Raw genomic sequence first — 27,691 nt, forward strand, 5'->3', positions numbered from 1 at the left:
AAAGCATTAGCAAGATCTATTACATAATGATACATTCGCAGCTCATGGCTGATGGTGTCCAGAATGTGTGCTATAGAGGGGACAGCAGCATGCAAAGGAGGTGTGACTTTATTCAATTCCCTGTAGTCTAGAGTCATATGCCAGGAGCCGTCTGGCTTTCTCTCTGGCCACATTGGGGAATTAAAAGGACTACGAGTGGACTTTACGATGCCCACCTTCTCCAACTCCTGTAGAGTTTCTCCAATATCCTTGTGCTCCCCAGGCAATTTATACTGCTTAATATTTGTCACCAGCCTAGGTACAGGCAGAGCTACAGGTGGGTGCTTAGCATGTCCCCTCAGAACTGCCTTTACCACATGTAACCTCAGTCTGAACTCACCTGCAGTGATCTTTAACCACAGGCCCTGCAGAATATATACCCCCAAAATATATTCAGGGATGGGAGAAATGTTCATGGTATACTCCTTTGGGGGTAAACGCCCTATTCCCAATGAGATTTGAGCTTTCTTCACTCTAACTGCCTTACTCCCAAAGCCATCTATCACAGCAGGGGTCCTGGGAAAACACTCAGGGTTGCCATGAATCAGAGAACACTCAGAACCTGTGTCCACCAGTGCCAGGACATTCACAGGGGACCAATGAATTGCTAATTCTACACGTGGCCTCTGGTCCCCACCATGTCCCCCAAGGTGGGTTTTTGAACCCCCCTCAGCTGAATCATGATGCCCAGTCATCCTCCTGTGGGGGTGAGGGCTCAGGTGAATCCTGAGTACTGTCTCCCATAAAGTTTTGCAGGGACACAGGACGGGCATGAGGCCTTGACTCTGGTTTCCGTGTCCTGGACCTCAGCAGCTGGAACTGCTGCTCTGGCTTTAATTGGTGCTACAGTTCTAACAACATTCTACTGGGCTGTCCATCGAGTTTTTCTTTCACTACCCCAGCTTTTATCAGATCAACCCACATCTGGGTCCTTGAGACCTTCACGGGGCCTTTTGCACTTCTCCTTTCAGTCATGGCCCATACTTCCCTTCGTGCCCTTATTGTTTCAACCTCCCCCAGATCTGCTAAAGTACAAGTAGCCTCACTTAGCGGTTGCCCTAGGTGGGGGGCAAGAGTATTCACTAGGGACCCAAAGAGAGCTGTGGGAGCTGTATGCAGCACCAGATTTCTCATTCCTATAGTGAACACCTAATCAGGTCCCTGGGGTCCATATTATAGATGATATTTTTTATACCCAGTTCCCACAGTACCTGTTGGACCTCTGCATACGTTTTCAAACTACCGGAAAAATATGGTAAATCATCCTGATTAGGCCAAACTACCCTGATGGCAGCTGTCAGCCATTCCAGGAATGTCTGATTCCCTGAGACGTGACGGGCATTTTGCAACCGCTGCCGGAGGGACGGGCGAGTCGTCCGGGAAGCCATTCTACTCATCTCAGTACCCAACATAACAATGTTCTCCACCCCCATTTCCCAGAGAGGTAAAAGCCATGTAGGCAGAGATTCTGATGGCCTCTGCCTATGCCGGATGCTCATGTCCACCAGCTCATCCTGGGTATAGGGGCGGAGCATGGAGTGCTCCACAACCTGGGGAGGGGGCTGCTCCTCCACCATTTCCAGAGCTGAAGGCACTACCCTTTCCTCCCTCTCCCCATGGCCTCCTGCACTGTGGCTTTTCCTGCTGCCTCCCCTCTTGCCACTAAGGAGTCTTCTAGGAGCGTGACCTGTCTTTTCAGTAACTGTCTCTCTTCTTTAGTAGCATTCCATAGGTTATTGCTCAGCTCCTCCAAGCGATGCTGAAGTGTGTCTCTCTCTCCTGTATAACATTTTCCTAAGTCCCTCTCTCTCCTGTATAACATTTTCCACTATCTCGATGATAAGAGAACCTACAATGCCAGCTGCTACACGACCCCCTAAGGTCTCCAAGCAGTCTTCCAACTCACAGAGGGCTAATTCTGCAGCTTCCCGTGTTTCCTCCCTTCCCCAGAAGGCCCCAACCCTCTAGGAGGAACTTTACGCTAGACCAATTCCCCACTAGGGGTTCCCAAATTGTAAGTCCCACAGCTGGGGGGATAATAACAAAGTGAAGCAACACTCTCTGCTGCTGCATCCATTGGGGCCTCCCCAGCATCCACAGGAGCAGCCCTCCCAAAGGTTGCACCCACTATAACAGATTTTGGGTTCAGAGGAATCCTGCCGACAGCACCAGGTTTAAGTTTGGGGAAAGGAAATCCCAGGGCAAAATACCTCTAAAAGCCGAAATCAGTCAAAGGGAGAAATAAAGTTTAAAACTCACTTATTGCTTACAAACTACAGTCCAGCACCATCCCTCTCCCCTGCTCCGGAAGAAGCAAGCAAGCAAGCAAGCTCCTCCCCTTAATCTCTCAGGTTCAGACACCCCTAGGTTACTCAGGTAATAACTTATTGACTTGGAGATGAACTTCTCTCCACCCCTGAGGATATGCAAATGCACCAAAGCCAGGCGAGATATTCTGGAAATGTTACATTTTACCCACACTAGATAAGACCTCGATGTCTAGAGCAGGTTCTTGACTCTGGTAGAGAAAGAATTCAGGAGCAGGTCAAGCAGGTGCAAGCAAGCAGTTTATTAAAGCAAGGGACACACTCAAGGAGGGAGTGTTGGCATGCTGGAGAGGTGAGCAGCGTTGGGTCTCTCATAAAGGATCTGGTCTGCTATGGGGTGGAATCTTCTTGTACTATTTATTAATGGGTGCGGAGGTGAGTGATTACCCAGTGGGCTGGGTTGCACATGCCTGGCTGGGGAAGAGGAAATGCTTCCTCTTAAGAGTAAATTGACTTGGTAGGCAGACCCTTAAGACCTTGTTTGGTATGTTCAAGTCCGCAAGTGTCCTGTTGTTTTGAACCCTGAGCATCCTGTTATCCCATACACTCTGATTTGAACAGTCCTGCTGCTCTCTATTCCAGCCTGCCTCAGGGACTCAATGGCAGCTCCCGCGCGACCCCTGGCGGCCTCGACCCGTCGCTGCCACCACGGCTCCCACAATGCTCACGTAGCCCCTTTCGGAGCCCGTGTCCGCAGCGGCTCCAAGATGGCGCAGACTATCTTCGAGGCCCTGGAGGGTGAGCGGCTGCGAGGCCGAGGGAGGCGGCTGTTCCGCGTTGCGCCCCCTCCCGCCGCGTCCTCGCAGTGCCGGGCCCAGGGCGTGCAGCGGCCGCGGGGCGGAGGGTGCGGAACCGGAACAGCCGTGGGGCGGGATGGGCACGGGCAGGAACAGCCGCGGGAGCCGGGGCCGCGGGGGGGTGGTCCGGAACAGCGGCGGAGATAGGGCTCGGTGGCGGGCGGCGGGCTGGGGCATCGGACCGGAACACCAGCGGCAGCCGAGGCCCGCGGGCGCGGGTTGCTGGGGGACGGACAATGGGCCGGAACTGGAACAGCGCGGGAGACAAGGCCTGGGACATGGGGAGGCACCGGGACCGGAACAGCCGGGGAGGGACAATCCCAGCGGGGCGGGGGGTCTCTGACCGGAACAGCTCCAGCCGCGAGGGCCTCGGCCGGCGCGGGAGGGGTTTTTCTGGCGGAAACAGCCGGAGAGGCCCGGGATCGGCCAGGCCTGAAACAGTGCAGCTAGGGAGGCCGCACTAACGATGCGAGGGCCCTGCAGGGCTGGACGGAGCAGCACGGTGGTGCGGGATCGGCTGCGGGGCAGGAAGGGCTTGGCGCCTGGTGTCCCGACTGCGAAGAACTTGCATTGACCGCCAGCCAGATGTGTGCCTCGTCCTGTGATGTAGTCTTTCAATTCAGATGGGAAGGATAGGTGCCACCTGTGTGCAAAGCCAGCCAGGACCCTGTTCTCATAGACAAACCAGCAAACACTGGGCGGTGACTGTCCTGTGCTTGCCAAGATCCTAGAATGGGAGTGGGCTTTAGGCGCAGGGAATTGTCAGCTGTGGAGACAAAACACTGAGGGTCTCCACGTGCACCGGCTGGAAGTCAGGGAGCAAGGCTTAATGACTTAAAGAGCATTGTACAGAGGAGACGCAGGGGAAACAGACCCAGGAATGTCCTTGGATGGGTGTGATGAGTGCACACATAAAGTTAGAGTGCAGACTGAAAGTTGGTTGGACTAGTGGTATGTGACAGAGGCTCTCAGTCCTGCAACTCCCCCAGGAGATCTCAGCTATGTTCCTTCCCTTCTTGGAGAACTCTTCAGAGAGTTTTTACCATGAAACGGGGGTAATAACCCTTCCCTCATCTGGAGAGGTTCAGTTTCAGGAATTGAACCAGACAGTCCCTGCCTTAGAGTCTGGTGTGGGACACATAAACATTACAGAACAAGCAAATAAAGAAATTTCAGAATTATAGAAAAGATCAACAAAACCTCAGCTGGCATTCAGTGCTATGTTGGGTGACGGATGTGGACACCCAGGATGTGAAGGCCAGGGGATTCTCTCTGTATGGCCAGTAGTATGAGGTGATGTCTGCTTTCTCTTTAGATTGTGTGGACTTAACTCTGAATTTTTACTGCAAGAATGTGTTTGTGTACTGAGTGATGAAGAAGTAAAAGAAAAACTAGTTTGTAGGACTGTGATGTGTGCCAGGTTCAGTGAAGAGCAGCAGAACTGTGGGGACCGGGGATGACCCAGGCAGTGGGAACTGCATTTGCAAAACCCTGCGGTGGGAGAGGGCTTCTAGGAGTCACAGAAGTTTATGTGGGTGAGCAGCTAGAGGTTTCTGAACTTGATCTTGGCATCAAAGAAAGGGTTTTTAGCAGGCGAGCAAATCAATCTGATTATGTTTTGTAAAGTTCACTCTGGCTGCCAGAGGGAGAGCGAGAAGGTGAGTGGAAGCAGCCGTGGTTGTCCGGCTGAGAGCTGATGGTTGCCTGGGCTGTGGGGATGGAAGAAAGTGGATCTGAGAGATATTTTGGACGCAGAAGAGGCCAGACTTGCTGAAGGACTAGAAAAGGGATGGAGCGGAGTAGGTTGAGGGAAGAATCAAAGGGTGCCCCACGGACTGTGGCTGGGTGGACAGTGGTGCTCTCTTCCTGCTGATGAGGATTCCTGGAAGAGGAGCAAGCTTAAGGGTAGGGGATGACACTCTTAATTGATTCCAGTCGTAGACGGGTAACATTGTTTTAAAAAGTTTCATATTTTTAGAGCAGTTTTTAGGTTTACAACAAAGTTGAGAGGACGGAACAGAGATTTCCTGTGTGCCCCCTGACCCCACACTTGCATGGACTCCACCACTGTCAGCATCATCCACCAGGACCTCTGTTACCGAGGATGGATCTACATTGACACATCATAATGACCCAGAGTCTGCAGTGTATCTTAGAGTTTTTTGATGTTGTACATTCTGTTGGACAAATATATAACATTTCCATCATTAGGGCAGTATTTTTACTGCCCTAAAAATCCTATGTGCTTTGCCTATTTATCCTCCCTGGCAACAATGATATTTTTATGTCTCCATAGTTTTGACAGGCAGTATTTTTTTAATTTTTAATTTTTAAAATATTTTTCTCTGTAGATTCACATGCAGTTGTAAGAAATAATGTAGGGAGATCCCTGTACCCTCTACCTAGTTTCCCCCAACATTACATCTTGCAAAACTATAGTATAATATAACCAGTCAGCATACATGGTGCTGCCCTACAAGATATTGCCCTTTTATAGGCACACCCATCTCCTTCCCTTTTCCCCTCCATTCCTGATGCCGGGCCATCAATAATCTGTTCTCCATTTCTAAAGTTTTATCATTTCAAGAATGTCATATAAATGGAATTGAGATTGGCTTTTTCGTCATAATTCCCTGGAGATTCATCCAAATTGTGTATTCAATAGTTTGATCCTTTTTGTTATAGTATTGCATAATATGGACATACCACAGTTTGTTTAATCATTCACCCATGGAAGAACACCTGAGTTATTTCCATTTTTTTTTACTGTTATGAATAAAATTGTTAAAAACAGATTTGCACACAAATACTAACTTACTCACAGTTTTGCATAAAATGGTATATGATTTACTGACGCTCATCCCTGGAAGCATGAACCCCAGGTCTGGAACTCCAGAAATCAGGGGAACTAATCTGGGGGTGAGTGAGCCTGCCCAGGGAGAGTATAAGAGGAAGAAGAGAGTCTAGATAAAAAGAACCCTTAAAATAGAAAAATTTAGGGGATGGACAGGAGAGGAATGTAAAGGAGGCTGAGAGGGCGTAAGCAGAAAGGTGGGCGAAGATCCAGGAAGGTTAACATTCTGCGGCCCGAGAGGGAGTGTTTCAGAAAAGAATGTCTCATGCTGCCAGGTGGTCTTGGGTGATTTTGGTGGAATAGTGAGGGCCTAAGCTCCACCAAGTGGGTGGAGGAGAATTGGGAGGTTGGCAGAGGAAATAGAGGGTGTAGATGGCCCTCATGGATGCTTGGTGTTGAAGGGAGGAAAGATGGGAACATGGGTTTGAGAGAGAGCATTCTAGGGGCCTGAGCATGTATAGCTACTCGTGGGAGGAGTGGTTGCAGGCATAGTGTGGGGAGAGGGGCCGGTTCATGGAGAGTGGTTTCTCAGGGAGCAGGAGGGGATGGAGGGAACACCTGGCCTCAGGAGAGACACAGCCTACATTGTTACCTGGGAAGGATTCACTTTGGCTGCAGGAGCTAATGATTCTAATTTGCATTGCAGTTAGAATCTAGGCAGGCGTCCAGGTAAGACCTGAGAGGTTGGAGGCAGAGCTTTGGCTGTAGGGACAGAGAGAGAAGGAGCCCCCGTCTGGGTTGTTTGGGAGGGAGGCAGTGTGCCTTAGTCGCCACTTAGATGTAAGGGGGCCTGTTCTCCAGCTTGAGACATGGCTGGACAGTGTACAACTGTGAACCTCAAGAGTGACAACTGATTGGAAAACATGGAAATAATCATATTCTTGAGTCCTCCAACCACAGATTCAGATTATGCTGTTTATGGAGGAATTGAAATAACAAATACACATCAGAAAACAAGGGAAGTAAGGATGCCCAAGTGCAAACAGATCTGTGGAATCTGTGGGTGTGGCTGGGAAAGACTTGGTGATGTGATTTCCAGAGGGACTGTATCACTCAGGATTAGGTTCATCCATGAGTAAGAGAGAAACCCAACCTAGCATTGACTTAAACCGGCTAGAAGTTTCTTTCTTTCATATGGGAGTCCAGAGGAAAACAGTCCAGATCTATGAAGGTAGCTGTGTTCTGCAAGGTTCTCAGAGGCCTGGGACCTTTCTAGCTTTTTGTCCTGTAGCCCCTAGGCTATGGCCCATGTCTTCATGATCTGGGATGGTAGCTAGAGTTCCCACCATCATATTCTTGTTTTAGGAATCAAGATAGAGGATGGGGCAAAGAAGAAGGAACATACCAGGCAGCATTTAAGAAAACTTCCTAGAAGCCGCCCCAGAACACCTTCCCTTACATTCCATTGGCCAGAACTTAGACATTCCCTAGCCACAAGAGTGGCTGGAAAGTATACTCATTACTCTGGGGCCATGTTTTCAGCCCGAAATCTTGGGTTCTGTCACAGCAAAAGTAGGACAGAATGTATAGCAGAGCACCAGCAGCCGTTTTTGCCGCAGAGGTCTTGCAGGGGGTCGAGCTTGTATGGGTGAGGTCGGAGCAGGAAGATGGGTCCCCCTCCCAAAGAGGCTACATTACTTTCCTCAGGGATGGACAATCAGACCGTCCTGGCTGTCCAGTCACTGTTGGATGGCCAAGGAGCAGTCCCTGATCCGACAGGCCAGAGTGTCAGCGCACCCCCTGCTATCCAGCCACTGGGTGAGTATGTCGGAAGGGTTCACCAGCAAAAAGGGTGAGTGGCTCCCCATGGAAAACCAGTGGGGCTCAAGAAGGGGTGTGGGAGTGACCTGCCCACTGTGCCCAGGAGGTCCTCCGGGGGCTGAAACCTCTCTCTTTTTTCCCAGCTTGCATCTGCAGGCTTGTACCTTTCTCTGCTTAACTCTGAGGATATTCTTTCTCAATTGCTTAGTGAATGTGGGGATCATGACACAGGGAATGACTAGGAGCCCCAGTCCTTGGCAGTGCCTGTGCCTTTGACCCAGAAATCATTTCTCAGCCTCTCCTCTTTGGAAAGAACAGATTGGACCTGGACCTCTCCAACTTACAAACCAGGCCTCTGAGACACAGAGAGGGCAAGGAGCTTCTTTTAGAGCCCTGCGCGAGTCTGTGTTCATTTCTTCATTCTGCAAGCATTTTTGAGTACTGGGGACAGAGAGATAGCCACCCAGGTTTGAAACCTTGTTCCCGTGGTTCATAGCTCTGTGACCTTGGGCAAATGAGTTAATCTCACTGCCTTGGTTTTGGCATCTGTAAAATGGGGACATTAGTCTTACCTCATAGGAATCTTGTGAGAATACATGAGATTCGGTTTCAGCTGTTGTAAATAAGAAATGCAGGTTCCTTGTGGCTTGTACCATATACAAGTTTATTTCTCTGTTACATTAAGTCCTGATTGGGCGTTTGGAGTATGTATGGTGAGAGTCAGACCCCTTCTTTTTTGTAGGTCTGCTGCCCTCAACATGCAATCCAGGTTGACTGCTCCAGCCTCCCACTTTCACGTCCACATTTTAGCCAATGTGAAGGGAAGAAAGAATAAAGTGGAAGTCATATCCCTTCCATCATATCCCTCCATTGAGGGCCTCCTATGTGCCCAGCAGATGTTGCTGTTTTGGTGATAAAACATATTCCCTTAGGGGACTCACAGTCTGGTGGTGATGGGAAAAGTATGATCTGAGTGGTGTGGCCTGAGGAAGGAACTATGGTGACTAGCTTTAGGAACGTTTCCTGGAGGAGGTGACATCAAAGCTGAGCCTTGCAGAATGAGATGCTTTGAGAGAAACAACTTGGCAAGGGGACAGGGGATGCAGAGTCATAGAGAAGTGTAATTATGTGGCCCATTTGGGGAGGATGAACAAATTCGGGCTGGATAAAGATTCTGAATTTCTCAACTTTGAAGTGAACCCACTTTGCTATATCTTGATTTTTGATTTTTTGATATCTGGGTGTTCTGAACATGGCTGGATATTCCTACAGGTACCTGTGTGGTTTTGAAAGTTCCTAGGAAGCATAAAATTAATATTCAACATATTTATGTCAAATCACAGAATGCCATGAAATCTGCCATTCTCATGGTCCAGCTGCAAGTCTCGTCCCTTTTCTTACTGTGATGCCCCCTCATTTATCTTGCCTTTTCTTGTTTCTGTGGGTATGACCCCCAGATGACGAGGATGTCTTTCTCTGTGGCAAGTGTAAGAAGCAGTTCAACTCACTGCCAGTATTTATGACCCACAAGCGGGAGCAGTGCCAGGGAAATGCCCTGCCCCTGGCCACAGTCTCACTGGCCACCAACAGCATCTACACGCCTTCTGCAGCACCCACAGCCGTCCAGCAGGCCCCGCCTCCTGCCAATCGCCAGGTATTTGTTTGTTCATTTGTTCATCCATTCAAGTCTTCTTTGAGAGTCCCCTATGCATCAGGCACTGAGTGGGCACAGCAGTGGGCAGACAGACTGAGTCACTGCCCTCATGGAGCTGGGTGAGATAGGTGGTACCCAAACGAATGTGTAAACAGATGTTTTTTTCAGGATAAGTGCAGAGAGATAAAGGGATGCCTAGGCACTGATGGGAGCTTTTGCCATTTTGTGTGTAGAGCTCAGGGAACAGCTCTGTGAAGAGGTGATATTTGAGCAGAGACCTAAGGAGGTGAGGGAATGAGTCATGAGGCTAGTTTGAAGAAAAGTATTCCAGGAGGAGGGTTCAGCAAGGGCAAAGGCCCAGAGGTGGGAGTGTGCGGGGTTTATCCCAGGAGCAGTCAGGTGGTAAGAGTAGCTGGGGCTGCGTGAGTAAGGAGCAGGGTGGGAGATGATAAGGCCAGAGAGGCAGCCGGAGGGCCGTGGCAGATCGTGTGGGCCTCGTGGGCTTTCACTCTGAGTGAGTTGGGAGCCATTGGATGGTTTTGAGCAGAAGAGGGATATAGTTTGATTTACACTTTAAAAAGGTCACTCTAGCTGCTGTACAGAGAACAGATTGTGCTGGGAGCCAAGAGAGAAATCCAGGAGACCCATTAGGGGGCTGATGTACAAATCCAGGCAATGGGTGGTGGTGGCTTGATCAGGGTGGCGGTGGAGGTAGAGAGCAGGGATGAGATTGGAGAAGGGTGGAGCCGACAGAGCTTGTGGATGGATTCGCTGTGGGGTTTGAGATCAAGAGGAGTCAAGGGTGTCCAGAGGTGGAGTCGCCATTAACCGAAGTGGGGAAAACTAAGTCTGGAGGGCAGGGGAGAGGGCCAGGCTGGAGGTATCTGGAAAAGCTTCCAGAGTCCTCAGTCAGGAGCATAGTTCTGGAGTAAAGACACCCTGGGTATGGGGGCCTTAGAGGGAGTAAAGCATCCTGATAAAGGAGGCTGTGTATGTCTCAGGATGCCAGGTCAAGGGGTTGAATTTTCATCTCCTTAATCCTTTAAAACATTATCTTCATCCATTGTATAGACCTCATTCCTGCCATCAGAATAAAAGCATTCACCCCAGATCCATAGAGCATGTAGGCTGAAACTTCTTGAGCTACCAAGATCTTCTAACACAATCAAACATAGTCATTTTTCTAACAGTCATTTTTCTCCTTGCAATTATGAGTTTTACGTGCAGAAAATATTCTCTCTCCCCACTCCCTTCTTTTTTTTCCAGCAAAAGGAGAGATGGAAACTTCTCCAGTCTGTTGCAAGGAAATAACGTACAGTTTTGGCCAACACAGATCCCCCTGCCTAAGTGACTTGGCTGGACATGGATGTGATTTCCATTTTTCATTCACAGTTTCGGTCTTACATTTCCCATTTAACACATGTGACACTGTAAAAACGCATGTGAGCTGAGATCTACACTTCCTTTCTCGGCCATGGCATGGAGCATCGCCTAACCCCCCTGGGCTGTCCTTGCTTGGTTAAGGGATCCTGGTTTGTGGGGCATAGTCACTGCTGTCCCCAGAGATCCCACAGACAGGTGACCTAGAAAGACGCCAAGGGCCTGCCAGTAAAGAAAAGCAACAGATAAACAAAACAAAATACCTTTTACAGCTACTGAGAGGAGCATTTGCTACACCTTTGACACTTTCTGCTAAGGTCCACCTTTCATCCCTAGTTATTATTACCCTGAGAGCATATTATTATTTTTTTGTATTAAGTGTATGTTTACAAGTACTATATGTTTCCTTTCTTCTTTTAACAGTTAGAGTGTTACAAATTGAGACCTCTTTGGCACTGTTCTGCTCCCCTGCCCCCAGTAACTGTTGATGCATATCATTTTCCACCTTTTAAGATAGTTTTGCTTATTTATTTAAGTACCCACAGGAATTGTATAGTAGTATTGTTTTAGATGTATTTTTAAAAATAAGAATACATAATCTATGTGTTATGATAAAATTTGATTTTTTTATGCAATACCTATTACCCTATGTATAGTATTTTATCCCATGACTATATTGTATTTTTTGCTCTATTCTCCTACTGATGGACACTAAGGTTAGGAATATTAGAAATAAGGCTATTAGGAATATTTCACTGTTAGAAATAAGGCTGTGCAGAATACTTTTGTTCATGGACTCCCTGCGGACATGTGTGAGTGTTCCCTTAGGAGAGAGAGCGGAAGTGTTATTGCTGGGTCACAGGGTATGTGCCTGACAGGAGGTAGGACCTCTTCTCCTCATTTCCTAGATAAGGAGATGGGGGTTGGAGAGGTGGAGTGACTTGCTCAGGGTCACACAGCAGGGAAGAGCAGAGGTGGAAATGGAATCCAGGTCTATGGGACTCCAGAGCCCAGATCTTTCTCAACATGCCTGTTTCCTTCCGGAGCCTCAGACGTATCTTTCTCTCTCCCACGCTGTCCAGATCTCCACGTACATCACAGTGCCCCCATCCCCACTGATCCAGACTCTGGTGCAGGGGAACATCTTGGTGAGCGATGACGTGCTCTTGTCTGCCATGTCAGCTTTCACCTCTCTGGACCAGCCCATGCCCCAGGGCCCCCCACCTGTGCAGGTAAGGAAGGGGCAGCTTCTTATAGCTCTTATTCCATGTCTGCAGGTTGACTCCTGTGGCTTCAGAACCTTATAGAAAGAAGGGGCATTGGCCACAGCTGGGCCCCATGCTGGAGGGAGACTGTCAGCCTCCCCTGACCCACCCTGCTGTGTGGAGAAGCTGCTACTTCATTTGGGACCCAGAACATGACTTTGGGGTTTCATAGCCCCAGTCTGGCTATTTTGACTCCTGTTTTTATTTTTAACACACGTTCTACATCCATTAGAAAACATTAGAAAATACACAATAGAATAAAAAGTTAAGTAGTCATAATCTGGAAACTAAAAAGACATGGAAACTGACTACAATGTGTAATTCTTGGTTGAATCTTAGATCAGGAGAAAAAACTATAAATACATTATTGGGATACTTGGGGAAATTAGAATTTGGAGGAATGTGTATATTTTAGATAATAATGTCATATCCATATTCAGCTTCCTGAGTGTGATCATTAAATTGTGGTTTTAGGTGAATATCCTTGTTCTTAGGAGATGCACCTAAGTGTAGTACTGAGGAGCAAAGTGTCACGATGTCTGTAACAGACTCTCAGGTGGTTTGACAAAACATAAATATGTGTGTGTTTATGTTTGCACACACACACACATAGACACATTGTGGATGTGGCAAAATGGTAACTGGTAAATTAGATGAAGTATAAAGGGTGGTAAATATTTTCTTTTTGGGACCTTTGGTAGGTTTGAAATTTTTCAGAATAAAGATTGGGAAATCAATCAACCAACCAAATCAACCACCCACACTCTTGCCACCCAAAGAAAAAAATACCTCCCAAATTTTGATGTCTGGGTTTCCTGACTTCTGAATGCAAATAGAGATAGAAAAAGCTTTTTATATAAGTACATTTATAATATTCATATCTATATAAGTGGGTCATGGCATATGCACTGTTTTGAAATTTGCTTCTCTTCCTTTGCCTGTTGTTTAATGTCATTCTCTATGCCTTTGATTCTATATCAGTATTTCCCAAACTGCTCCTCAGAACATTGGCTCTTTAGGATTTCCCAATAAAATAAGGACCTCTGGTCAAACCAGCCTGTGGTGGAGGCATTCTCTCTGTCCCTGAATTTTTCATGTAGTAAAGAAATACTTTTGATTTTGTCACCCCAGATTTTTCCCTAAACATATTTGACTCTGGAACCTAAGGGACAGAAATTAAGAGGAGCACCCTTTATGATGATGAGCATTATCATTTTAATAGCTGCAAAAGATAACATGTGGGTGGGCTACCCTCTATTTAACCAGGCTTCTGTGGATGGACATGAAGGTCATTGCTATTTTTTGCTGCTGTAAAAACTACTGGAGAACCATCCATGTACAGATATCTTTGCTCACCTGCTTGATTAGTTTTACAGAATAAATTTCTAGAAGTCAGTGGTTGTGTTTCAGTGGTCTATGGCCACACACACATTCAGTGACTCTCTAGAAAGCCTCCTAGGACTCAGGATGTTTGTACTCATGGCTGTTGCTTATTACTGCAAAAGGATGCACAGCAGGATCAGTAAGGGCAAAAGCCACATGCACTGGAGTCTGAAGGAAGCCAGGTGCAGGTCTCCAAAGTTCTCCCTCTCAGGGAAGAGAGGAGAGACTACACAAACCACACTCCTTCGTCCAGTAGTGAAGCCCAGCAATATGTGTGCAGTTTCCTGCTCACGGAAGCACAGCTGAGGCTCAAAGGCCAGGGCTTTTCCTGGGGATTGGTCGCGTAGGCACCCAGCCACAATGACCAAAATTCCCGACTCCCAGAGGGGAAGGAGGTGTTCACCATAAATCACATTGTTTGTACAGGCAGACCTCGTTGTATCACACTTTACTTTATTGCACTTTGCAGATAATTTCTTTTTTTAAAAAAATTGAAGGTTTGTGGCCACCCTGCATCAAGCAAGTCTGTCAGCATGATTTCTCCAGCAGTATTTGCTTGCTTGTGTCTCTGTCACATTCTTGCAATATTTCAAACTTTTTCATTATTATTATTATATTTGTTGTGATCTGTGAACAGTGATTATGATTTGCTGGAAGCTCAGATGATGGTTAGCATTTTTTGGCAAGGAAGTATTTTTAATTAAGGTATGTGCATCATTTTTTTTAGATACAATGTTATAGCACATTGCTATAGTACAGTGTGGACATAACTTTTATATGCACTGAGAAACCAAAAAATTCATTTGACTTGCTTTCTTGTGACATTTGCTTTATTGTGGTGGTCTGGAATTGAACCTGCAATATCTCCAAGGTTTGCCTGTAAATTGAGATGGCGTTGTATGGTATGGTTGGTGCCCCAGGTGAGCACAACAACCTTATTGACATAGGGATCTTTCCACAAGGCAGGTTCTCAGATTGCAGTCAAGAGCCTGTCTTATAAGCAAGCCCTTCTAAAGACAGCAACATTAGGTCTGCTATATGATGCTTTCTGCACAAGCTGAGCCATTTTTGTTGACTTCCATAGAGAAAAGAGATAGCTGCACAGGCTGATGCCTTCTCTGAATTCTCCATGACTTTGTTTCCATGCCTCCTCCCAGCCCCATCCTCTGAGCTGCCTTCTGAGCAGCTGCTCTTTCCACATGGCTGGCTAAGGCAAATGCCCTTCCTCACTGATAAACAAGCAGCTGGTATCAAGAGGCTATGCTTTAATTAATTTTCTCTTCTGATTTCAGAGTAGCCTGAACATGCATTCTGCGCCTGGCTACCTCACCCAGCCTCCGCCTGCTCCCCCACCCCCTCCACCACTACCCCCACCCCCACCCCCCCAACCCCCGCCACCTCCACCCCAGAGCCTGGGCCCCCCTGGGCGTCCCAACCCTGGTGGGAATGGCGTGGTGGAGGTGTACAGTGCCGCGGCACCCTTGGCTGGGAGTGGAACGGTGGAGATCCAGGCATTGGGAATGCAGCCCTACCCACCCCTGGAGGTGAGCAGAGGTGGGGTGGGTGGAGGGGGAGAAACTGGTCGTGGGTAACCTGAACCTTTCCTGAGCACCAACTGTGTGCCAGACACAGTGCTGGAGATACCATGGGGGACAAAACCAGACCGTGGAGTGTACCACATCATGGAAGAGAAGGACTTTAATCAAACTATCTTACTTATAAATGTAAAATGCAAGCAGTGAGAAGGTGGTCTGAAGTAGAAGTTGTAGCAGAAATGCAAGCTGCTCTCAGAGTGTTCCCGGAATACCAGAGAATACCTGCCTTTTTGGGAAGTGATTACAAAAAACTATCTATGTGAATGTCTCTTACATTTTTTAAACATCTAGATATATTGTTTAGCAATGGCTGTGTAAGAACTATCCATAAACCCACAGTGGTATATGGCAAAAAGTGTGTATTGTTCTCCCATGTATGGTGGCCCGCATGGCAACTGCTGATCTTGGCTGGGCTCTCCCACATGTCTGGAGATGGCTGGCTGTTGGCCCTTCTAGTATAGCCTGGAGTGGGATGACCCAGCTCTGCTCCACCCATCTGTCATCCTCTGTCAGGTTAGCCAGGCATTTTCTTTTTCTTTTTTTAAAATTAAATTAAATTAAATTATTTTATTATCAAATGTACATAGAGTGGTTCAACAGGCCCCCTCCCCCTCCTCCCTGCCTCTGCCCACTCCCCTCTTTGGTAACTACCAGTCACTTCTCAGTGTCTATGAGTCTAATGCTGTTTTGTTCCTTCTGTTTTGCTTTGTTTTTATATTCCACAAATAAGTAAAATCGTATGGTCTTTGTTTTTCTCCTCCTGGCTTATTTCACTGAGCATAATACCTTCTAGATCAATCCAAGTTGTTGGAAATGGCAGGATTTCTTTTCTTTTGTGGCTGAATACTATTCCATTGTATATGTGTATCACATCTTTTTTATCCATTCATCTATTGATGGACACTTAGGTTGCTTCCATATCTTGGCTGTTGCAAACAGTGTGGCAGTAAACATAGAGGTGCATGTATCTTTTTGAATCAGGGATTTTGTTTTCTTCAGGTATATTCCTAGGAGTGGAATTACTGGGTCAAATGGTATTTCTATTTTCTATTTTTAGTTTTTTGAGGAATCTCCATACTGCTTTCCACAGCAGATGCACCAATTTGCAGTCCTACCAACAGTGTAGGAGGGTTCCCCTTTCTCTGCACCCTTGCCAGCATTTGTTGTTTCTTGTCTTTTGGATAGTGGCCATTCTAACTGGTGTGAGGTGATATCTCATTGTGGTTTTAATTTGCATTTCACTGATGGTTAGTGATGTGGAGCATCTTTTCATGTGCCTGATTAGCCAAGCATTTTCTCATGGCAGTGCAGGAAGTATATAGTATTCCAAGCAGAAATGCTGAAGGCCTCTTGAGGCTTAGGCTTGTAAGAGACACAGTATCAGTTTTGTTGGTAAATGCATATCACAAGGCCAGCTTAGATGTAAGGAGTAGGGAAATGGGCACCACCTCTTGATGGGAAAAGCTGCAGAGTCACACTGCAAAGAGCATGGATAGGGAGGAATAAAAAACTGAAACCATTATACGATCATTGTCGCATACGCACATACTAATTCCCTCCTGGAGAGCTCTGAGATACAAGCAGTCTACTCTCAAGACTCTAAGAGTTCAGAACCTGCCCAGGCATCAGTGCTAGGGGGCATGGTTATGATAGATAGAGCCTGTCGGCACATGAAGTCACATTAACTCTGACTCACCCTAGAATCTGGCCATACAGACATTCCATGTCAGGTAGCATCTATATCTAAAGAGAACCAGACCATGGGGAAAATCCCACCATCAGCCATGGGATGTTGAGAGCCTGCAAGAGGATTTTCCCTAGCCTGGGAAAATAAAGCAAGCTTTCCTAAGGACTTTGTTGAATTAAAAAAAAAATTAAATCAGTGAGATGCTGAGAGGACAATGGTGGCCCGGTAGGCAGGGGGCTGGTACAGGGGGACCTGCTGTTTGGTTTCCATGTTGAGGAGGGTGCTTTTTGAGGACAGAGCCCATCTTTGGTTTTGTATCCTTAGCAGCTTGCTGAGTACCTGGCCTGTGGCTCCCCTCTAGTAGGCATCTGAAATAGGGTCCTCTGACCTTGGTTTCCGCTCCTCTAGGATGGGAGCTCCCCTTGCAGAGCTGTTGCAGCTAATGAGAGCAGGCCCAGTGACAGTCACACAATTGCTCAGCAATGGCTTGAAAGATGGGTGAATTCATTCATGTGGCAAATATTTATTGAGCACTGTATTAGAAAAATAGAAAGGACTTTAGGTAGTTCTGGCAAAGGGATTTAACACAGGAAGTTAGGTGCCTCCAAAGCTGATGAAGGGCTAGAGGAGCAAATGTCAGGGTTGGCTTGTGCCACTGGTTTCAGTGTTGTAGTTTCACTTGGAGCCAAGTGGCTGCTGCACCCGGAGGTGAGGAAACTAGGATTCTGGTGCTGACGTTGCGGCTGCCCTGCTGTCCTCAGGGCTAGTGGTCAGGAGGGGAACATAAAACTCTAAAACTCATGACTTCAAATGCTCCTGTCTCTCTCATGGCTGCCAGGGAACAGGTTCTACCTACATTCTGTCTTCCGAATCTCATGCACATGCTTCTGACGGGCAGAACATAATCTGTGGTCAGAACTGTGCTGGCTGGGGAGTCCAGCACTGTGGCTCCAAGCTTCCCACCCCTGTGTTTCAGGGGAGAGCATGGAAGGTTGTAGGAATGGTGCCAAGGGCCAACAGACAAGATCTGGCGACAGTACCTGCTAGTGCCAGATCAGATGCCCAATACATGCATAAATGAATTACTTCCTTTAGCAAATATTTAATTGATTCCACTGTGCCAAGCATTGCCATAGGCCTGGAGATAGAGCAGTAAGCAAAAGCAGAACACAAGTTCCTACCCTCACGGAACTAAGTAAGGCACGTTAGTAAAATACATACTTTACTAGATAATAATAAGCCTAAGGAGAAAATAAAGCAGAGAAGGAGAGAAAGTGAAATTTTGGATAGGCCAGCCTAAGAAGACCAATGAATGATGACTAGATGAATGAGTGAGCGAATTGTTCGTAATGCCCCAGTGTCATGATGTAAGCTTAGTGTTAACTAAGTTTGAGTGGCTCAGAATTCATTTGATGATTTCTTATGACTTCAGTGGCATTTCTCACCTGAGCATGCCTACTCATATGGCGTCAGGTGGGGTCAGTTAAGTAGAGTTGCATGTGAGGGCACAGACCCTTCTGATGGCTTGGTTCTGTGGTAACTACCACTAACAACAGTAAGAATGACAATAATAACAGCCAATGTTTATTAAATATTTACTGTTCTAAGCTCTTTCCGTGTTACCTCATTTAATTCTCACAAGAACCCAATGAGAGGGGAACTCTGATTTAGCCCCATTTTACAGATGTGAAACTTAGAAGTTAAAAGACTTGCCCGAGGTCACTTAGGTGACAAGTGGCAGAATTGGGATTTGAACTTGGACAGCCAGGCTCCAAAGCTGCTTGTAGCCTGCTGGTTTCATGGAGTTCTAGATGGTCTTAACTGACAGGAGTTACTGAGTCAGGTGGTGGGGTTAGGATGGTGATGTAGATGGGAAGTGGCTGAGATCAGCCAGGGTCACAGTGAGGGTGCCCCTGGCTGGGGCAGCTTCTCCTTCCCCTTCCCTGTGCTATAGCCACAGCTGTGCTGTCTTTCTAGGTGCCAAACCAGTGTGTGGAGGCTCCAGTATACCCCACCCCTCCGGTGTACAGCCCTGGCAAACAAGGATTCAAACCGAAAGGACCAAACCCTGCTCCCCCCATGACCAGTGCCACTGCGGGCACGGTGGCCACCTTTGACTCCCCACCAACACTGAAGACCCGACGGGCCAAAGGTGCCAGTGGACTCCCAGAAGGTGCGCCTGCAGCCTGCCATGGGCATCTTTCCTCAGTATCGGCCAGTCCACAAAGCTACTTAGTTCTGGTGTTCCCTTTTATGATGGTTAGGATTAAGTTTTGTTGCATGTTTAATGGAAAATCCAAAATAAGAGAGACTCCCAGATAATAGAATTTTGTTTTTTGCCTGTGCAGACAAGGCCAGAGGCAGGCAATTAGGAGATCATGTGCCTATATGATCACCAGGCACCCATATTCTTTCTGCTCTGCCATCCTTGGAGCATGGCTTCTGTTATCAGGGTGCCTCATCATCTAAGATGGCTGCTGGAGCTCCAGCCATCAATTTTCTATTCTAGGCAGTAAGAAGGATAAAAGGGGTATTTCCCAGCTTTCAGAAGTTCTACATGATGTTTTTGCTTACATCTCACTGATCAAAACTTAGTCATATGACCATATCTAGCTGCATAGGAAGCTGGGAAATGTCTCTTTTAGCCAGAAATATTGATGTTCCCATTATGTAGAGGATTTGTGAAGAAAGAAGGAGGGGAGGATGGATATTAGGCAGGCAAGCAGCAATGTTGGTCACTCCTTTGGAGATGCCAAGTTGTGAGGCAGGAAGCAGTGTCATAGAAAGTGGTGGTGGCGGGGAGGAGGGTAGAGAGGTCGAGAATTTTTCAGGGATTTTCAAGTCAACTACTTCCACCTTCTTTCCTTCCACAAATTTGTGTTGGGCATCTGTGTATTAGGCTCAGTGTCGGTACTGAGCATCCAACATCTTGGTCCATGATTTCTTTTCACCCTCAATTATAGTTTAATGGGAGAGAGAAGGATAATGGGATGACTATCTATGGGATGCTCTAGGAAGGAGATTAACAGGGTGTATGATTGAGAACACTGGGAAGAGGCTGCAAAATGATACTTCCTATCAATCTGGGGATAGGAAGGAAACAGCCTTGTGGATATCTAAGGGATAAATATATCAGGCATGGGGGAACAGCAGGTACAAAATCCCTGAGGTAAGATCATGTTTGAGGTCCTTCAAGGTTAGCAAGGTGTCCACTGCAACTGGCAGGAAATGATGATGAGGTTGTCAGGAAGCAGAGGATGCAGAGTTCTGCAGGCCACAGCAGAGAGGTTGGATTTTATCCTAGGACAGATGGGAGCTTTGAGGGGTTTGTCCTGTTCTCCCAGCCAGAGCATGGCCTGAGCTTTCCTCCCCCAAGCACAGTGAGGGCTCACCTGTACTCCTCCTTCTGCCTGTCTACGGGTGTGGATCTCCCAGGATCTGGGCTTCTGGCCCCGGGCCCAGCAGGTACAGTAGCTGGAGGCTCCCCTTGTCACATTCAGCTGTAACCCCTGCCTCACCACCCACTCCTCACCCTGTCTTCCCTGTCTTCCAGCTGCAGGGAAGCCAAAGGCTCAGAAACTCAAGTGCTCATACTGTGACAAGTCATTCACTAAGAACTTTGACCTGCAGCAGCATATCCGAAGGTACCCAGGCATGGTAGGGCAGGGGGCTCATGGGCGGCACTGGCTGGGGCTTTCTACAGTGGAAGCAAGGCTCCATTCTCCGCTCCCAAGCTGGGATGGTGACCAAAGTCCCATCTGACCTGTCATGGTTCTCAGACATTCAGGCCAGGTCAGGATGGTTTTCCGTCTTCTGTCTCAGGAGCAGTGGGGGAGATCTGTGAAAGCTGTGGGGCCTGCCCACTTCAATGGGAAAGGTCCAGGGTTGGGGGAGAAATGTTCTTGAACTAATAGGGGCTTTCCATGAGGGGTGCCTCAGTTCTAACCTCTGCAGGAAGACCTGACCTTAAGTCTGCTATGCTCTGCGAATATGACTCTATGAGCTCTCTGCTCACACAGAACAAATCATGGTATCTCTTGTCCCAAGAACTTGCAGAGAGTCCCTCTTTGGGCCACAGGTTTTCTATCTGTGAAGTTGGGGGTTGGACATGTTCACTGTTTCTCATAAGTGTGATACTTGAGTACATGAGATTATTTTAGGTGGTTTGTGGATGTGGTGTTGTAAAGTTCTATATGACACAGAAAATTATTCTCTTTTCCATTTCTTTAAATTTTTGGAGAGTCAAAAGAGAAAGCCTCAATTCGGTGCTGGTCTGTCTTCAATGACTCTCAAATACTTCCTCATTTTTTCTAGCAGGTAGAGAGAGAGAGAGCAAACCTCAGATTCTAGCCATGGCAGGCAGTAGCTTCTCTCTAGACCTCCTTTCTCATCCTGGGTACTATTGACATTTCAGATCACATAGTTCTTTTCTGTGTGGGAGGCCTGTGCCTCGTAGAATGTTTAGCAGCATCCCAGACCTCTAATCTGTAGATGCCAATAGCACCCCTCACCCTTCAGCTGTGACAACCAAGAATGTCTCCAAACATTGCCAAATGTCCCCTGAAGGGCAAAGTCAAATTTCATTTGAGAACGAATAGTTTACAATAGTGCTGTTCAAAAGAATGTTCTGCAATGCTGGAAATGCCCAAATTGGCACTGACCTATAGAATAGCCAGTAACCATATATACCTACTGAGCACTTGAAATGTGGCTAGTATGAATTATTAAAAATCTGCATCTTAATGAATTTAAATTTAAATGGTCCCATACGGCCTGTGTTTACCTTATTGGACAGTGTAGCTCCAGATCTTCATAATACTGTTTTTTTTTCTTTAGTATAATTAATCTACAATTACATGAGGAATATTATGTTTACTAGACTCCCCCCATCACCAAGTACCCCCAACAAACCCCATTACAGGCACTGTCCATCAGTCTAGTAAGATGCTGTAGAATCACTACTTGTCTTCTCTGTGTTGCACAGCCCTCCCCGTGCCCCCCCACATTATGCATTCTAATTGTAATGCCCCCTTTCTTTCCCCCTCCCCTTATACCTCCCTTCTCACCCATCCTCCCCAGTCCCTTTCCCTTTGGTAACTGTTAGTCCATTCTTGGGTTCTGTGATTCTGCTGTTGTTTTGTTCCTTCAGTTTTTTCTTTGTTCTTATACTCCACATATGAGTGAAATCATTTTGTATTTGTCTTTCTCTGCCTGGCTTATTTCACTGAGCATAATACCCTCTAGCTCCATCCATGTTGTTGCAAATGTTAGGATTTGTTTTCTTCTTATGTCTGAATAATATTCCATTGTGTATATGTACCACATCTTCTTTATCCATTCATCTACTGATGGACACTTAGTTTGCTTCCATTTCTTGGCTATTGTAAATAGTGCTGCGATAAACATAGGGTGCATCTGTCTTTTTCAAACTGGGCTGCTGCATTCTTTTTTAAATTAATTAATTAATTAATTAATTAATTAATAATTTAATTTTGTTATCATTAATCTACAATTACATGAAGAACATTATGTTTACTAGGCTCCCCCCTTCACCAAGTCCCCCCCACAAACCCCATTACAGTCACTGTCCATCAGCGTAGTAAGATGCTGTAGAATCACTACTTGTCTTCTCTGTGTTGCACAGCCCTCCGCATTCCTCCCCCCCACATTATACACGCTAATTGTAATACCCCCTTTCTTCTTCCCTGCCCTTAACCTTCCCTTCCCTCCCATTCTCCCCAGTCCCTTTCCCTTTGGTAACTGTTAGTCCATTCTTGGGTTCTGTGATTCTGCTGCTGTTTTGTTCCTTCAGTTTTCCTTTGTTCTTATACTCCACATATGAGTGAAATCATTTGGTATTTGTCTTTCTCTGCTTGGCTTATTTCACTGAGCATAATACCCTCTAGCTCCATCCATGTTGTCGCAAATGTTAGGATTTGTTTTCTTCTTATGTCTGAATAATATTCCATTGTGTATATGTACCACATCTTCTTTATCCATTCATCTACTGATGGACACTTAGTTTGCTTCCATTTCTTGGCTATTGTAAATAGTGCTGCGATAAACATAGGGGTGCATCTGTCTTTTTCAAACTGGAGTGCTGCATTCTTAGGGTAAATTCTTAGAAGTGGAATTTCTGGATCAAATGGTATTTCTATTTTGAGCTTTTTGAGGAACCTCCATACTGCTTTCCACAATGGTTGAACTAATTTACATTCCCATCAGCAGTGTAGGAGGGTTTCCCTTTCTCCACAACCTCGCCAACATTTGTTGTTGTTTTTCTTTTGGATGGTGGCCATCCTTACTGGTGTGAGGTGATATCTCATTGTGGTTTTAATTTGCATTTCTCTAATGACTATCAATGTGAAGCATCTTTTCATTGTCTGTTGGCCATCTGAATTTCGTCTTTGGAGAACTGTCTGTTCAGCTCCTCTGCCCATTTTTTAATTGGATTATTTGCTTTTTGTTTGTTGAGGTGCATGAGCTCTTTATATATTTTGGATGTCAACCCTTTATTGGATCTGTCATTTATGAATATATTCTCCCATACTGTAGGATGCCTTTTTGTTCTCTTGGTGGTGTCCTTTGCTGTACAGAAGCTTTTCAGCTTGATATAGTCCCACTTGTTCATTTTTGCTTTTATTTCCCTTGCCCAGGGAGATATGATTATGAAGAAGTCGCCCATGTTTATGTCCAAGAGATTTTTGCCTATGTTTTCCTCCAAGAGTTTTATGGTTTCATGACTTACATACAGGTCTTTGATCCATTTCGAATTTACTTTTGTGTATTGGGTTAGACAATGATCCAGTTTCATTCTCTTACATGTAGCTGTCCAGTTTTGCGAACACCAGCTGTTGAAGAGGCTGTCATTTCCCCATTGTATGTCCATGGCTCCTATATCATCTATTAATTGACCATATATCTTTGGATTAATATCTGGACTCTCTATTCTGTTCCACTGGTCTGTGGATCTGTTCTTGTGCCAGTACCAAACTGTCTTGATTACTGTGGCTTTGTAGTAGAGCTTGAAGTTGGGAAGCGAGATGCCCCCTGCTTTATTCTTCCTTCTCAGGATTGCTTTGGCTATTCGGAGTCTTTTGTGGTTCCATATGAATTTTAAAACTATTTGTTCTAGTTCGTTGAAAAATTTTGTTGGTATTTTGATAGGGATTGCATTGAATCTGTAGATTGCTTTAGGCAGAATGGCCATTTTGACAATATTAATTCTCCCTAGCCAGGAGCATGGAATGAGTTTCCATTTGTTAGTGTCCTCTTTAATTTGTCTTAAGAGTGTCTTGTAGTTTTCAGTGTATAGCTCTTTCACTTCCTTGGTTAGTTTTATTCCTAGGTATTTTATTCTTTTTGATGCAGTTGTGAATGGAATTGTTTTCCTGATTTCTCTTTCTGTTAATTGATCATTTGTGTATAGGACAGCAACAGATTTCTGTTTATTAATTTTGTATCCTGCAACTTTGCTGAATTCAGATATTAGTTCTAGTAGTTTTGGAATGGAATCTTTAGGGTTTTTTATGTACAATATCATGTCATCTGCAAATAGTGACAGTTTGGCTTCCTCTTTACCTATCTGGATGCCTTGTATCTCTTTGTTTTCTCTGATTGCCGTGGCTAGGACCTCCAATACTATATTGAATAACAGAGTGGAGAGTGGGCATCCCTGTCTTGTTCCTGATCTTAGAGGAAAAGCTTTCAGCTTCTCACTGTTAAGTATGATGTTGGCTGTGGGTTTGTCGTATATGGCCTTTATTTTGTTGAGGTACTTGCCCTGTATACCCATTTTGTTGAGAGTTTTTATCATGAATGGATGTGGAATTTTTTTGAATGCTTTTTCAGCATCTATGGAGATGATCATGTGGTTTCTGTCCTTTTTGTTGATGTGGTGGATGATGTTGATGGATTTTCAAATGTACCATCCTTGCATCCCTGAGATGAATCCCACTTGATCATGGTGTATGACCCTCTTGATGTATTTTTTAATTCGGTTTGCTAATATTTTGTTGAGTATTTTTGCATCTGTGTTCATCAGGGATATTGGTCTGTAGTTTTCTTTTTTGGTGGGGTCTTTGCCTGGTTTTGGTATTAGAGTAATGCTGGCTTCATAGAATGAGTTTGAAAGCATTCCCTCCTCTTCTATTTTTTGGAAAACTTTAAAGAGAATGGGTATTATGTCTTCTCTATATGTTTGATGAAATTCAGCAGTGAATCCATCTGGCCCAGGGGTTTTGTTCTTGGGTAGTTTTTTGATTACCAATTTAATTTCTTTGCTGGTAATTGGTCTGTTTAGATTTTCTGTTTCTTCCTTGGTCAGTCTTGGAAGGTTGTATTTTTGTAGGAAGTTGTCCATTTCTTCTAGGTTTTGCAGTTTGTTAGCATATAGATTTTCATAGTATTCTCTAATAATTATTTGTATTTCTGTGGGGTCCGTCGTGATTTTTTCCTTTCTTGTTTCTGATTCTGTTGATGTGTGTAGATTCTCTTTTTCTCTTAATAAGTCTGGCTAGGGGCTTATCTATTTTGTTTGTTTTTTCAAAGAACCAGCTCTTGGTTTCATTGATTTTTTTCTATTATTTTATTGTTCTCAATTTTATGTATTTCTTCTCTGATCTTTATTATGTGCCTCCTTCTGCTGATGTTGGGCCTCATTTGTTCTTCTTTTTCCAGTTTCAATAATTGTGACTTTAGACTGTTCATTTGGGAATGTTCTTCCTTCTTTAGATAGGCCTGGATTGCTATTTACTTTCCTCTTAGAACTGCTTTTGCTGTGTCCCACAGAAGTTGGGGCTTTATGCTGTCAGTGTTATTTGTCTCCATATATTGCTTGATCTCTGTTTTAATTTGGTCATTGATCCATTGATTATTTAGAAGCATGTTGTTAAGCCTCCATGTGTTTGTGAGACTTTTTGTTTTCTTTGTACAATTTATTTCTAGTTTTATGCCTTTATGGTCTGAGAAGCTGGTTCGTAGAATTTCAATCTTTTTCAATATACTGAGGCTCTTTTTGTGGCCTAGTATGTGAGCTATTCTGGAGAATGTTCCATGTGCACTTGAGAAGAATGTGTATCCTGTTGCTTTTCGGTGTAGAATTCTGTAGATGTCTGTTAAGTCCATCTATTCTAGTGTGTTGTTCAGTGCCTCTGTGTCCTTACTTATTTTCTGTCTGGTGGATCTGTCCTTTGGCGTGAGTGGTGTGTTGATGTTTCCTAGAACGAGTGCATTTCATTCTGTTTCCTCCTTTAATTCTGTGAGTATTTGTTTCACATATGTTTGTGCTCCTGTATTGGGTGCATATATATTTATAATGGTTATATTCTCTTGTTGGGTTGACCCCTTTATCATTATGTAATGTCCTTCTTTATCTCTTGTTACTTTGTTTTGAAGTCTATTTTGTCTGATACCAGTACTGCTATACCTGTTTTTTTCTCCCTATTGTTTGCATGAAATATCTTTTTCCATCCCTTCACTTTTAGTCTGTGTATGTCTTTGGGTTTGAGGTGAGTCTCTTGTAAGCAGCATATAGATAGGTCTTGCTTTTTTATCCATTCTGTTACTCTGTGTCTTTTGATTGGTGCATTCAGTCCATTCACATTTAGGGTGATTATTGAAAGATATGTACTTATTGCCATTGCAGGCTTTAGATTTGTGGTTATGAAACGTTCAAGGTTAGCTTCTTTACTATCTAACTTAACTTGCTTATTAAGCTATTATAAGCACAATCTGATGAGTCTTTATTTCTCTCCCTTCTTATTCCTCCTCCTCCATTCTTTATATGTTAGGTGTTTTATTCCGTGTTCTTTTGTGTTTCCTTTGACTGCTTTTGTGAGTAGTTGATTTTATTTTTTGCCTTTAGTTAGTATTTGGTTGGTCTTCTCTCTTTGCTGTGATTTTATTTTCTCTAGTGACATCTGTTTAGTCTTAGGAGTGCTCCCATCTAGAGCAGTCCCTGTAAGATGCCCTGTAGAGGTGGTTTGTGGGAGGCAAATTCCCTCAACTTTTGCTTGTCTGGGAATTGTTTAATCCCTCCTTCATATTTAAATGATAATCGTGCTGGATACAGTAGTCTTGGTTCAAGGCCCTTCTGTTTCATTGCATTAAATATATCATGCCATTCTCTTCTGGCCTGTAAGGTTTCTGTTGAGAAGTCTGATGATAGCCTAATGGGTTTTCCTTTGTAGGTGACCTTTTTTCTCTCTCTGGCTGCCTTTAATACTCTGTCCTTGTCTTTGATCTTTGCCATTTTAAATATTATATGTCTTGGTGTTGTCCTCCTTGGGTCCCTTGTGTTGGGAGTTGTGTGGGCCTCCATGGTCCAAGAGACTATTTCCTCCCCCAGTTTGGGGAAGTTTTCAGCAATTATTTCTTCAAAGACACTTTCTATCCCTTTTTCTCTCTCTTCTTCTTCTGGTACCCCTATAATGCGAATATTGTTCCTTTTGGATTGGTCACATAGTTCTCTTAATATTGTTTCATTCCTGGAGATCCTTTTATCTCTCTCTGCCTCAGCTTCTCTGTGCTTCTGTTCTCTGATTTCTATTCCATTAATGGCCTCTTGCACCTCATCCAGTCTGCTCTTAAGTTCTTCCAGAGATTGTTTTATTTCTGTATTCTCACTCCCAACTTTATCCTTTAACTCTTGCATATTTCTCTGCAGATCCATCAGCATGGTTATGACCTTTATTTTGAATTATTTTTCGGGGAGATTGGTTAAGTCTATCTCCCCAGGCCCTCTCTCGGGGGTTGTCTGGGTAATTCTGGACTGGACCAAATTCTTCTGCCTTTTCATGGCAATAGAGGTAGCTGTAGGCAGGTAGCATGTGTGTCAGCTGGGAGAACAAAGTCCTTTCCTGTTTGCTCGTCACCCTGCCCTTCTCCACTGCCTGTGTCAGTTACCCGCACTCCTGGTGCAGCCTCCGGGTTAATCCCCTAAGCCACTG

The 27,691-nt window shown here is 45.2% G+C and overlaps 1 protein-coding gene across 2 annotated transcripts in view; it reads left to right on the forward strand.

Moving 5' to 3' along the window:
* The first annotated feature begins 2,713 nt into the window (after positions 1 to 2,713).
* Positions 2,714 to 27,691, forward strand: part of ZNF341 (zinc finger protein 341) — a 42,612-nt gene continuing 17,634 nt past the window's right edge. The window contains exons 1-7 of one of the 2 annotated variants that reach the window (XM_036902534.2): positions 2,714 to 3,104; positions 7,665 to 7,775; positions 9,236 to 9,432; positions 11,895 to 12,044; positions 14,753 to 15,004; positions 18,720 to 18,915; positions 20,296 to 20,386. In XM_036902534.2, the coding sequence (XP_036758429.2) occupies positions 2,966 to 3,104; positions 7,665 to 7,775; positions 9,236 to 9,432; positions 11,895 to 12,044; positions 14,753 to 15,004; positions 18,720 to 18,915; positions 20,296 to 20,386 (1,136 nt within the window). In that variant the 5' untranslated portion in view covers positions 2,714 to 2,965. Of the gene's footprint in view, positions 3,105 to 7,664; positions 7,776 to 9,235; positions 9,433 to 11,894; positions 12,045 to 14,752; positions 15,005 to 18,719; positions 18,916 to 20,295; positions 20,387 to 27,691 lie in introns of those variants that run through there. The other variant, XM_036902535.2, reaches the window with a different exon arrangement.

Source organism: Manis pentadactyla, chromosome 5 (genome assembly GCF_030020395.1).
Source record: "Manis pentadactyla isolate mManPen7 chromosome 5, mManPen7.hap1, whole genome shotgun sequence".
In the NCBI taxonomy this organism is placed as follows: domain Eukaryota; kingdom Metazoa; phylum Chordata; class Mammalia; order Pholidota; family Manidae; genus Manis; species Manis pentadactyla.